At 43.4% G+C, this 12442-nt stretch overlaps 1 protein-coding gene across 2 annotated transcripts in view; it reads left to right on the top strand.

Moving 5' to 3' along the window:
• LOC311230834 (globoside alpha-1,3-N-acetylgalactosaminyltransferase 1-like) overlaps positions 1–5469 on the top strand; it is a 21498-nt gene extending 16029 nt beyond the window's left edge. For both annotated transcript variants that reach the window (XM_084317221.1, XM_084317220.1), the window contains 2 exons: positions 3385–3447; positions 4152–5469. In XM_084317221.1, the coding sequence (XP_084173347.1) occupies positions 3385–3447; positions 4152–5119 (1031 nt within the window). In that variant the 3' untranslated portion in view covers positions 5120–5469. The remainder of the gene's footprint in view (positions 1–3384; positions 3448–4151) is intronic.
• The last annotated feature ends 6973 nt before the right edge of the window (positions 5470–12442 follow it).

Here is a 12442-nt window from a genome sequence, read left to right as displayed (position 1 = left end):
ATAATAATAATAATAATAATAATAATAATAATAATAATAATAATAATAATAATAATAATAATAATAATAATAATAATAATAATAATAATAATAATAATAATAATAATAATAATAATAATAATAATAATAATAATAATAATAATAATAATAATAATAATAATAATAATAAGAGTAAAAACTTGGCAGATCAAAAGCAATGCATAAAGTGCAGTCATAAAATGAGCATAAAATAGACAGCAGCAAAATAGACAAAGTCAAGATAAGGCATAGAGCATTAAATCACATAGTTCTTCATATTTCTAACATCCCAATCCGAATTACAGTTCTGAATTACTTTACTGAACAACAGCAAGTTGTTTAAGTATGTCTACTTAAAGTTATATTCGTTCTTAGGCACAATAAATAATAAAAAAGCCCAGAGCAGTACTTTGCTCTTAATACTTTGAGTTTCATTAAAAAGTTCAGTTCTAAAATACACAGTCAACTTAATGGTGTCTGACAGGTCTATGGCTATTTTTTTTATCCACTTTTTCTCCTTATTTTCAATTTTTCTCCCATCCCAATTTCATGTTTCCAATTCTCCCCTCCCCTGTCTTGAACGTTGCTCGCATATGCCCCCCACTGGTCGGTTGTAGGGAGGATAGAAGCCTTGCATCACGTTTCCCCTCCGGTACACGAGGAGGCAGCCTGTCACATCTTTTCACCTGCCAGCACGGACTCTCATTGGCGAGGTGTAATGTAACGTGTGTGAGGCTCACACTACCCCCGTCATTTCCTGTCTCTGCTGTGCAGGTGTCCCCCAACCGACCTGTAGGAGTCGCTATCCACAACGTCCAGATTACCACCCATCGACTTCCACCCGCTGACTCTGACAATTGAGCCAGTATGACGGCCGGGCCAAGCCGGAGGCAATGCTGACACCCGGATTCGAGACAGCTCTATGGCTATTGTGTTTTATATATATATATGTGTTTGAAGGTATTTTAAGATCAAAGACATCTTTTGGGAAAATACTTTAAAATAGGCAGAAACAGTCTTGCATGGATCCACTTGTTGGAATGTTAATTCCTTTTGATTTTCTGTAAAATGCACTACCTTTATTCTCGGCATTTAATAGATTCAAGATTCAAGAGTTTTATTCATCACATACATACCAGGGCATACAGTGAAATGCGGTTGGCCATGCCCGCTTCGATTGTGCAATAAAAACAATAGTAATAGTAATAATAATAAAAAAAGATAACTAGAATAGACATGGTAAATAGACATGTTAATAAATCGCTTAAAGGCACTGGATCCTATGTACATACCTATACAATGTGCAGTTTTTCTTCTATGTCCCTATGTGTGTCCCCTGCTGTATTCTCCTAAATCCCACGATCAGCTCCTTGGTTTTACCAATGTTCAGGAGTAGGATATGTTATCCCGGCACCAACGTGCCAGCAATCAACCTCTTCCCGGTAGGCCTTCTCGTCGTTGTTAGATACGACGTTATCATACGTTAATAGTCACATTTAGTAGGTTGGTGATGGAAAATGTTAATATGTTTTATATAAAAACTACATGGCTACACATTGAAGGTAATAAAATGCATTGAGATATGTTGTTTGTTGTAATGTTTCAATGTTTCAACATGTTTATAGTTTTGAACTACAACATCTATTTACCATTTGGATTGTGCTTAGACACATAGGATACGGGCGGTATAAGGTCAAACACATCTTAGATATAGAGGATACAGGTGATAAAGGTTATTTGTTTCAAAGAGAGAATTTGTTAAATCTTTCAAAAACCCTTCAAACACAATTATTCCATAATGTATGGTTTGGAGCTGAAGCATTTACGAATAGAATGTTATTCCTCTAAAGATAGGCTAAGAGTGAGTATATGTATGTGTCTTACATTAGTGTATGTAAGAGTGTAAGTATGTGTTTTGGTGTTATCCCTGCATGCAGCAAAGACAGTTGATGTGAATGACATAAAACAGAAAGATTTTTTTATCAAGATTATACATAGCTACATTAGTATTTACCACATACACATTATCTGTGCCACAATAACTGACTACAATGTTACACTGTAAGAAACAACAGTTCACTGGTCTCTCCCTCTCTCTACAAGTCTGACTGTGCAAAATATCTTGCAAAATGTGACACTTTTCTTATTTTCAACAATCACATTTGTCATTATAAATGCAATGTTATTACATTATCCGGTGAAGTTATTACGGTATACATCCAACAAGCTTTACTCACCAGATAATGTAACAACCACTGGCTAATGTAATAAGTTATTACATTATCCAAAGAAAAAGCCACTACATTATCCGTTTTTATTACATTTGACTGCTGCAACGTCCCTCATATGGGACGTTTTTCTGACTTTTTGCAACCGGCACTTTGGCGACCCCTAGTGGCTCGGATGTGCATATCGAATTGAAGGCTTATTTGTTGCCTGTCGATAGCGACAAAATCCGACAAAATCCGTTCAGCGGTTCTCGAGTAACATGCCGGTATTTGAGGCTTGTGCAAAGTACACGGTATTGCGCAAAATACTCCTCCCGACTCAGGCTGCAGTAGTTCCGTCAATTTAGATCCGATCTCGAAAATTATTGTGGATCATTGTAGCCAATGAGTGTGGCTTCCAATGATACCCCATGTGGGGATGTGTGAATCAGGGATCTAGGTGAACAACTCAATTCTTTAACAGGAAGCCAAATGAATTGAAGTCTAGGAGAAAACTGAGTTTACCAAAATCACTCCTAATCACTCATTTCTGAATAGATCTTTATGAAATTTGGATATGTACTACATAAGGCTTCAGGCCATACCACCTTCTGGGGAATAATACTCTGGACTACTAACTACTACAGAAAAACTTGAGTAACAAGTTTTTTTTACAACTCAAGTTCAGACCTATGTTACTCTATTACGTTAGCACGAAAAGTTTATTTATTTTCTGGAACCATAAACTTCAGAATGTCATCTTTCAAAAGAGACCAGGCTCATGCATGTGCTATAAGTATAAAGTATGTTGTTTTGGTTTGCAAAAAAAGTATGCAGTCCTCAAAAACTAAAACTAAAATGACCAATTTTGTGGGCGCCTGTTAAGAGGTTTTCAAAACCTTTGAAAAATTATTTCATTATCCAGTGTTACAAGCCTGTCATTTTAAACCTTTAAACTCTCCTGGACCTACACAATTACACAGTAGTATAGCCTGTTTTTTACACTTAGTTTTAGTTTTTTGTTCAGTTTTAGTTAACTACATAACCTTGGTGGGTGTGTGTGTGTGTGTGTGCGCGTGTGTGTGCATGCGTGTGTGTGTGTGTGTGCGCGTGTGTGTGCGCATGCGTGTGTGTGTGTGTGTTTCTGTCCTTCCACCAGGCCCAGGCAGAGTGACCAGAAGGCAGATGGTCTTGTACAGCCTGCTTCTCTCTCTTCTCATATGTAAGTGTACCATAGAATCTGATTTTCCACGCCGCTCCATGCCAGAAGCGCTCACCGACGTACAACAACCAGTATGCATGCAGCTCGAGCTCTCCCTAACCCTAACCCAACGTACAACAACAACACGTATGCATGCAGCTCGAGCTCTCCCTAACCCTAACCCAACGTACAACAACAACCAGTATGCATGCAGCTCGAGCTCTCCCTAACCCTAACCCAACGTACAACAACAACACGTATGCATGCAGCTCGAGCTCCTGAGAATCCGGATCCGCTTCTCTCCGCTGGACTCTCTCTCAGAGCGGTCACCTCATTTGAACCGATACTATAAATAGCCACAGTAAATAGCTGCCTACATTTCCATTGACTTTCAAAGAGGTGCATTCCTCAGACGGGAGTCTAGAGTTTCAGGCCGAGCTAGCAGATTATGATGGATGATTATAATTAGGTGATACGTTCTCCGAAACATTCCGACGACAGATGATAGTTAAAGAGTGATGATCATTATAAACACTCAAATACAAAATGTCTTTTTCACACGACCGCACTGTGATGTTCCTCCAGCTTTTTATGGAATCGGCGAGAAGAACAATCGCCCGTTCTCTCTCATTTCTCTTTCTGTTTTCTGTTTGGAGCGGATCCGTCACACATCCATCTCTTTTGATTTTATTGAAACAGTGAAACTAGTGTTTTCTCCTCCACAGACTTCCTCCAGGGGCGGAAGGCTCCCGTCAAACTGGAGGCGCCTCGCCCGCTCTTCCGCGCCCCGGACACAGAGGCCGCGGCGGCGACCGAGGCGCAGGAGACGGCGGCGGCGGGCATCCGCGCGGCGGAGCAGTTGCCTCTGGTGACGTCGTGGGGCGCTCCGCTGGTGTGGGGCGACAGCAGCAGCGCCGCGTGGCGCCGCGCCGAGTTTGCCCAGCGCGACCTCCGGACGGGCCTGCTGGTGCTGGCGGTGGGGAGCTACGCCCACTTCCTGCGGCGCTTCCTGTCCTCCGCCGAGCTCCACTTCCTCCCCGACGCCGCGGTCACCTACTACGTCCTGACGGACAGCCCGCGTGCCCTGGAGCCTCCCGTGGACCTGGGCGCCGGCCGGGAGCTGAGGGTGGTCCCCGTGGCCGAGCTGCCCGGCTGGGAGAGGCTCGCAGAGCGCCGCATGGCCCTGGTGGCCGCCGCCATCCAGAACCCCATCCGCGGCGAGGTGGAGTACGTGTTCTGCGCCGACGTGGACCAGGAGTTCGTGGCCCCCGTCGGGGAGGAGATCCTGGGGGACCTGGTGGCCACGCTGCACCCGGAGCTCTACGGCATGCCGCGGCACGCCTTCCCCTACGAGAACGAGGAGAGATCGTCGGCGCACGTGGAGGACGGCGAGGGCGACTACTACTACACCTCGGAGCTCTACGGGGGGCTGTGCTCGGAGATGTACAGCCTGGCCAAGACCTGCTCCCTGCTCATCCTGCAGGACCAGGCGAACGGCGTCAAGGCCCGCGGCCTGGAGGAGAGCTACCTCAACCGCTACCTGATCAACCGCAAGCCCACCTGCGTGCTGTCGCCCGAGTACAGCTGGTGGGACTCGGCGCTGTCGGCCGACGTGCCCGTGGAGAGGCTGGTCTCCCTGGGGAGGCAGTGTGAGGCGCTGGATGAGCAGAAGAGGGAGGAGCAGAACTGCTGAAATGTGGCAGGAAGGGGGCAGAGCCTCCCGGCGGCTCGTCCCGGTCGACGTGACGCTGCGAGGTTTCGCCCCCGCCCCCTCGCGGGAGACGACAGTGTGCGCGTTCAACCCACGCTTAAAAGTAATAAAAAGTATCTGCTAGAATATGTGTATATAGTGCCACGACAGGAGAGGAGGTGAAATTATGGGATTTCTATCGAAGAGACACGCTGTAACCGCATGAAGCGATGTGATAACAAGACACACGTTTAGCCCTTATCGAATCGCCGATCAACAACAATGAGCTAACCGCGTTCTGAATTAGCCCCACTTCATCCGTCGCTCTGATATAGCTGTGCAAACCAGAGGCAAACTGCATTATCTGCTCTCAATTAAAGACAAATTTGGGTGAATGCCAGTGTGTGTTGTGTGTGTGTGCCGGCTATCTCTTCTGCGCCAGGCCATGGAGGAATGGACCTGTTCCTTTAAAGCGAGGCAGCGTCCTCTCCATTAATGTCAGCCTCTGAGATACTGCTGCAGAGGCTCTGTGGTCCGCAGCGATAAGAGAGTCAACAGAGTAAGTGCCCACTTTCCCCCCGCAATGGCCAATCATTAACCCTTTCACTACGGAAGGTTAACCCTTTCGCTACCACACTACAGACGGTTAAGCGCTTTACAATTTGTTCCTCATATTTTTACCCATTCACTCATCACACATTCACACACCGATGGCGGAGGCAACCATGCAAGGTGCCAACCTGCTCATCGGGAGCAATTAGGGATTAAGTGTCTTGCTCAAGGACACTTCGACATGCTGCCTGGGAGGAGAGGGAATCGAACCGGGAACCTCCGGATCACCAGACGACAGCAGTGCCTCCTGAGCTACTGTCGCCCCATTGGTTGTGAAAGGGTTAACCCCTTTGTCGTGTGGCAGTGAAAAGGGTTAAGCGTTTGGTAGTGTGGCAGTGAAAAGGGTTAACCTTCTGTATTGTCGCAGTGAAAGGGTTAAGCCTTTGGCAGTGTGGTAGTGAAAGGGTTAACCTGTCGGAGCTGCTGTTTCAAGGTCTTTAAATACCAGGTAGAGGGACACGGATACAGCAGGATGCTACACTCCTACATGTCACACGTGTTGCTACAGAGGGGCCCAGGCTTCCAGGAGGCGTGGAAAAAGAGATACAGAACGTACTAGAATCGCCATGTTCCTTGACACGTCCTTGTCGGAGAGCAACTTTTTTTCTTTGTTTTTTTTGTTATTTTCATAGATTGATGTAATCATGTAGTTATGTGAGTCAGTCAGCCCCCCCCCCCCTCCCTCCTCTCTTCCTTTGCGTGCTGGTCCTACTGGGAATGTTACACAGAGCAGATGGCTAGTTCCCATTGCCAAGAGGACCTGTACACAGGGCCAGAGCGCCACGTACAGTGGAGTTGGAGTTGAACTTTAAATACACTTAAAGATATCCTTTGAAACTTTTCAAAGCCAAAAACCAATTTCTTTTTTTATGGCTGCCAAAATAATCCCCGCTGACCACTGGTTGATACACAGATGATGTCACTATAAGTGTTTCTATTGACTTTCTAATGGAGCAGTGTTTGAATATTTCATTTCATTTCAAACCTTTATTTAAACTTGAAAAGGCAACTGAGGTTTCCCTCGTTTACAGTCACGTCGGGTGTACGTACAGAAAAAAGCAAACAAATAGGCATATAAAATCACACTGCATATAAAATCATAACAATAAGACAACAAGGAGCGCGGCTACGTGGCGTAGTGGGCAAGGCGCTCGCCACGAAATGCTGGAGACGCTGGGCTCGTCAGTTCGAGCCCAGCGCTCCACATTTGCTTTCAGTTTAGCTGGTCGTCCGTACTAATACACATTGGCCGTATTAGGGGGTGGGAAACTGATGGGTGGGGATCGGGCGTTGTGGACAGCGACTCCTACAGGTCGGTTGGTGCGCCTGCGCAGTAGAATCAGGAAGTGTCGGGGGCAGCGTGAGCCTCCCACGCGTTACTCCTCGCCACTGAGAGATCGAGCTGCGCAGGTGAAAAGATGCGACTGCTGTTACCTCAAGTACCGGAGGGGACTTGTGCTATGTATGACTTAGTCCACATTGCAGCCGGCTTGTGGGAGGCAAGAAACAGCGTCCGTGACAGGGGAGGGTTGAATTGGATGATACGAAATTGGGATGGGAGAAAATATAGAAAATGGGAGAAAAAGTGGATAAAAAAAAAAAACAATAAGACAACAAGGCGAGACAAAAGTAAGGATAACAAATCAATTAAAACATGTACAACTGTATCGTGTACTATGTATCATATGTATCATGTCTTAATTCAAGGAATACTATGACAACACAATGGCAGCAACATCACATTCAGTATATCTTTTATTACGTAAGCAACTTGTGATCTCTGGAGAATAATTGTATTGGATTTTAACGGATTGCCACAACGTCACATTGTGGCAAACATTTTGGGACTGTCTTGAGGCCTAGGCCTACTAGGAATCCACCTGCTGTGTTAGCTTAGCTACCAGGCTAGCTGATAGCCTAGCATCCAGCTCAAACTGCAACAGCCTGGCTAATTGCCAAAAGCCCAGGCCAGCAGCCCATCTGCCATCCAAGCCAGGCCCAGCAACAGCCCATCTGCCATCCAGGCCAGGCCCTGCAGCACTGCTACCACCAGACTCCAGCAGCCCAGCTACCACCAGACCCAGGCTCCAGCAGCACTGCAACCACCAGGCCCAGGCTCCAACAGCCCAACTACCACCAGGCCAAGGCTTCAGCAACCCAAGCTACCACCAGGCCCAGGCTCCAACAGCCCAACTACCAATAGGCCCAGGCTTCAGCAGCCCAAGCTACCACCAGGCCCAGGCTCAATTAATACTTTTTACCCCAATTATACTTGTCCTCAGGTATTTCATATCAAGTTGTTGTCTATAGCCTTCTTAGCAACACTAAACCACAATGCCACCAAAGAAAGATAAAAATGTGCCTAAATCCGATGAGGACTATGCCTCATCACTTGCACAAGTAAATTAATTACTGCAACAGCAAAAAGAGATGTTCACTGCTCTCTTACAGACACAACAGGACAATTTCAAAAGCTTTGTAAAAATCATCGTGGACTCTACAACCTCAAGACTGGATGCAATTTCACGGGAGGTCCAGGAAATTAGCCGGGGATTAAAATATAGGACTGAGTCACCTTGTTTGTAGAGCTATAACTATATTCTATATTATAGCTATGGATACAATACTATGGCCCATTTGACACCACCTATCTATCGTTTAATATGTGAGAAAGAATAAATGTTTCCATCCATATGTTCCCATGTTATACCGTGGTGAATATAAGTATGGTTTTAGAGCGGTCTAGGGTAATTCATGAAATCCTGAGTTAAAGCCCTATACGTCGATTCCACTATAGACATTGCCATTTCTTGCCTCTATACGCTACTATACCGAAATCAAATCTATATCATAGCTATTATGTTCCATCATGAATGCATGAAATAATAATAATATTCCAATAATATTCCAATTGTTTGATCGTCATCTGGTATATCCAATGTCCATTTGGTCGACGGCATAATCCACCACAACATATAGATTGGAGATATTTGACACGCTTCGATGGAACCAGCAGAACGGCTGCCCTCGTCCGACAAGGAAACATGAAACCGGAGACCTGTGGCCGTCCCACAGAGAAGGTTAGAAGGGTACAAAGGGTGCTCGATACCGCCGTCTAGCGTGATGCGGCCGGTATTGCACTTTTACATTCTCATGATGATTCCCCATGTTAACCCCGAGTCCATGTGCCTGTAATGAATAGAAATATTGAATAAAATAAATAACGAGTATACCCCGCTGTTGGCGTTCAACGATTGGCGCCCAATAACGAGTATACTCGTCGTTGGCAGTGAATGAGTTAATAATCATAAACATAAACATAAACTTTACACTCAGTATATCCATCAGTATGGATCAGATAAGATATTCCTTTATTGATCCCCTTGGGGAAGTTCGGGTGTCATAGCAGCATGGGGGAGGGTGAGGGGAGGCACAGGTATGGGCAGGGTAATAGTAGAAAGATATAAATATAGGCAATACAATAAAATGTGAAATCATTACATTCAATATATCCACCCATATAGACCAGTGGCTACAGGGCTTTTATTAAACTACTCTATGTCAGTTATTATCGAAGAACACTGAATACCTCTATGGCCAGCTTCAGGTGTAAAACGATGATTAAGGAGAACATTTACTTTCATGTCAGTTTACACAAGGAAATTATCGTCGTATCACCCCTACTGGTATATAACTAGACATACACATATACATACTAGACATACACATATACATACTACACTAGACATACACATATACATACTAGACATACACATATACATACTACACTAGACATACACATATACATACCAGACATAACTAGACATACACATATACATACTAGACATACACATATACATACACATATACATACTAGACATACACATATACATACACATATACATACTATACATACTAGACATACACATATACATACTAGACATACACATATACATACACATATACATACTATACATACTAGACATACACATATACATACTATACATACTAGACATACACATATACATACACATATACATACTAGACATAACTAGACATACACATATACATACTAGACATAACTAGACATACACATATACATACTAGACATAACTAGACATACACATATACATACTAGACATACACATATACATACTAGACATAACTAGACATACACATATACATACTAGACATACACATATACATAGACATAACTAGACATACACATATACATACTAGACATAACTAGACATACATACAGACATTCTCATAGCCTACATATGCATTCCACCAGATCAGAGTGAGGAGTTGTTAATGCAAGCGTGGAAACATTGTTAACTTTCAGAACAGGGCGGACAGCAGACAGCTAACCATGCGTGCAGGAGGAGTGTGAGAACGTCTAGAAACATCAAGAGGTTCCTGTTGTTAACTGTCTCAGAAGACGCCAAGGAAAATCAATAAGACATTAAAACAATCAGTTTCTTGTAGTCGTGGTGAAGCTTACACACATAAACACACACACAAACACACACACACACACACACACACACACACACACACACACATAAACATACATGCACACACACACATACACACATACATAGACACACAGTCACACACACATAAATACACACACATACACACATAAACACACACACACAAACAAGACATAGACAAGACACACCTGGGTTGATTTCAAATGGATACACCTGGGAGGGAAAACGATAAGGACTACAAGACCAAGGCAGGGAACTACAACTAGACATAACACATCACACACTGGGAACGCCTGATCAGGGTACAGACACACCCCACACGTAACACACACATAAACATAAACATACATGCACACACAAACACACACACACACACCAAGGTTATAATATTTAACTAAAAACTAAAGTAAAAACTAAACTAAAATGAAATAGAAAAGTACAGAAAACTACTTTAGTTTGTCTTTGTCAATTTTGTCAAATTTGTCAACACAATTTTAATTAAATCTTTATTTTGAACATACACCATTCTAAGTCTAAATATATATATATACATATTATTTCTACACTTAAAATGCACTATTCTTCATACATTTAAATATGTATCTAAAATAATAAATAAATAATAATGCATTTAAACACCTGGTGATTGTCAAAGCCTTTCTTCATCTCTGTACCTGGAGAGAATCATGTCCTTATAGCTCTTTTCTATGGAGGTGTTACGATTCTGGTAGGAATGTTGAACCCAAATGCAGAAGGAAGGTACGGAGACAGTAGTTGCTCTTCTCAACAAACAGTGTTTCTTTTTATTGTCGAAACATCAAGAGCGATAATAGAGTAACACTTAAACAAAGGAACTAAATAATAATAAAAATATTAAAAAAGACGGCAGAGGCATCCTCCAGGCCTGGAGCGATACATCTCTCCGTAGACAGCTACTCACGGTAATAATTGTTGAAGAACTGACAGAGGAGAAGCAAAACAGGTGAACATTAAGGCCCTGTTTAGACGGAAACGCTAGCAGGTGAATCCGCAAAAATATTTTTTCGGATGTGCCTTCGTTTATACGGAAATGGCGTTTTTACGGGGTGAAACCGTAAAAAAGTGAGACCACCTTCCAGGGTGGAATTCCTAGAAACGATAAACCTTTGCGCTATCATCTAAACTATCAAACCGCATAAAACGATGACGAAAGGGTTGTCAAGGCTCTCGTCGCGCGTACTGCTTACATCACAGGCATGCGCCAGTAGCCTAGAAGCGTAAACAAAGCATGTCTGATTCTATCCATGGCGATCACCTGAAGGCTACATTGGCAGTACTTGTTTTAAATACACAAGAATCTGTCCCGCGGCTATCACAACTATTAGTACTGGACTGAGACGGATCTTTAAAAAAGTGAATATCAGGAAGGCAGCAGGACCGGACGGCCACCCGAACAACTGCCTCTTTGAACTGCTGCGGTCAGGCAAGCGATACCGGAGTCTTAAGGCGAGCACAGAAAGACTCAGAAGAAGCTTCTATCCCCAGGCCATCAGGCTGCTCAACGAACAATAAACACTATGCAACAACCATCAATTGCACATAGCACACACACCCACACGCACACACTCACTTAAACAAACAACACACTGCAGCACCCACTCTCCACACTTTAGATCACACAAACACACTTTATATTTATTGATAGGATTTGCACTACTGTAAATTGTACCTAAATTGTACCTCATCCCATTTCTGCTTTGCACTATATAGTATTGTATATTAGTACACTGCATAGTATACTGTTATATGGTAACTCAGTTACGTCTATTATGCATCGAACATTGTACATATGTCTATACTGAACACTGTGACCTCATTTTTTACTTCTAATTTACATGCTATACTATGTTATTTTATCTCATACTTATCTTGTCTTGCACAGTCTCTGGAGCGTAACAGTAAGAAGCATTTTGTATAAAAGTATTCTGTACTTCTGTATGACAACTATTAAAGAAACTTGAAACTGTCTGTGAGTGACTCTGCTTTGGTCCAATCACATTCCCCACCCACAGTCTGCGAATCAGAGGCAGAGTAGGGCGGGTCTTCACAGCACGTCATGTGACATATGCGCCAATCGTGTGACAGTGGGGCTCTGTCGTCTCGAGTCGTTACAGCGTCGTCTGCACGCAGAATTCCATCCCAAAACGCTAGTCTAAACGCAAAATTAAAAGTGAGACCG

This window comes from Notolepis coatsorum (assembly GCF_963971535.1).
Source record: "Notolepis coatsorum genome assembly, chromosome: 6".
Taxonomy (NCBI): domain Eukaryota; kingdom Metazoa; phylum Chordata; class Actinopteri; order Aulopiformes; family Paralepididae; genus Notolepis; species Notolepis coatsorum.
This window is presented reverse-complemented; position numbering and strand designations above follow the sequence as displayed.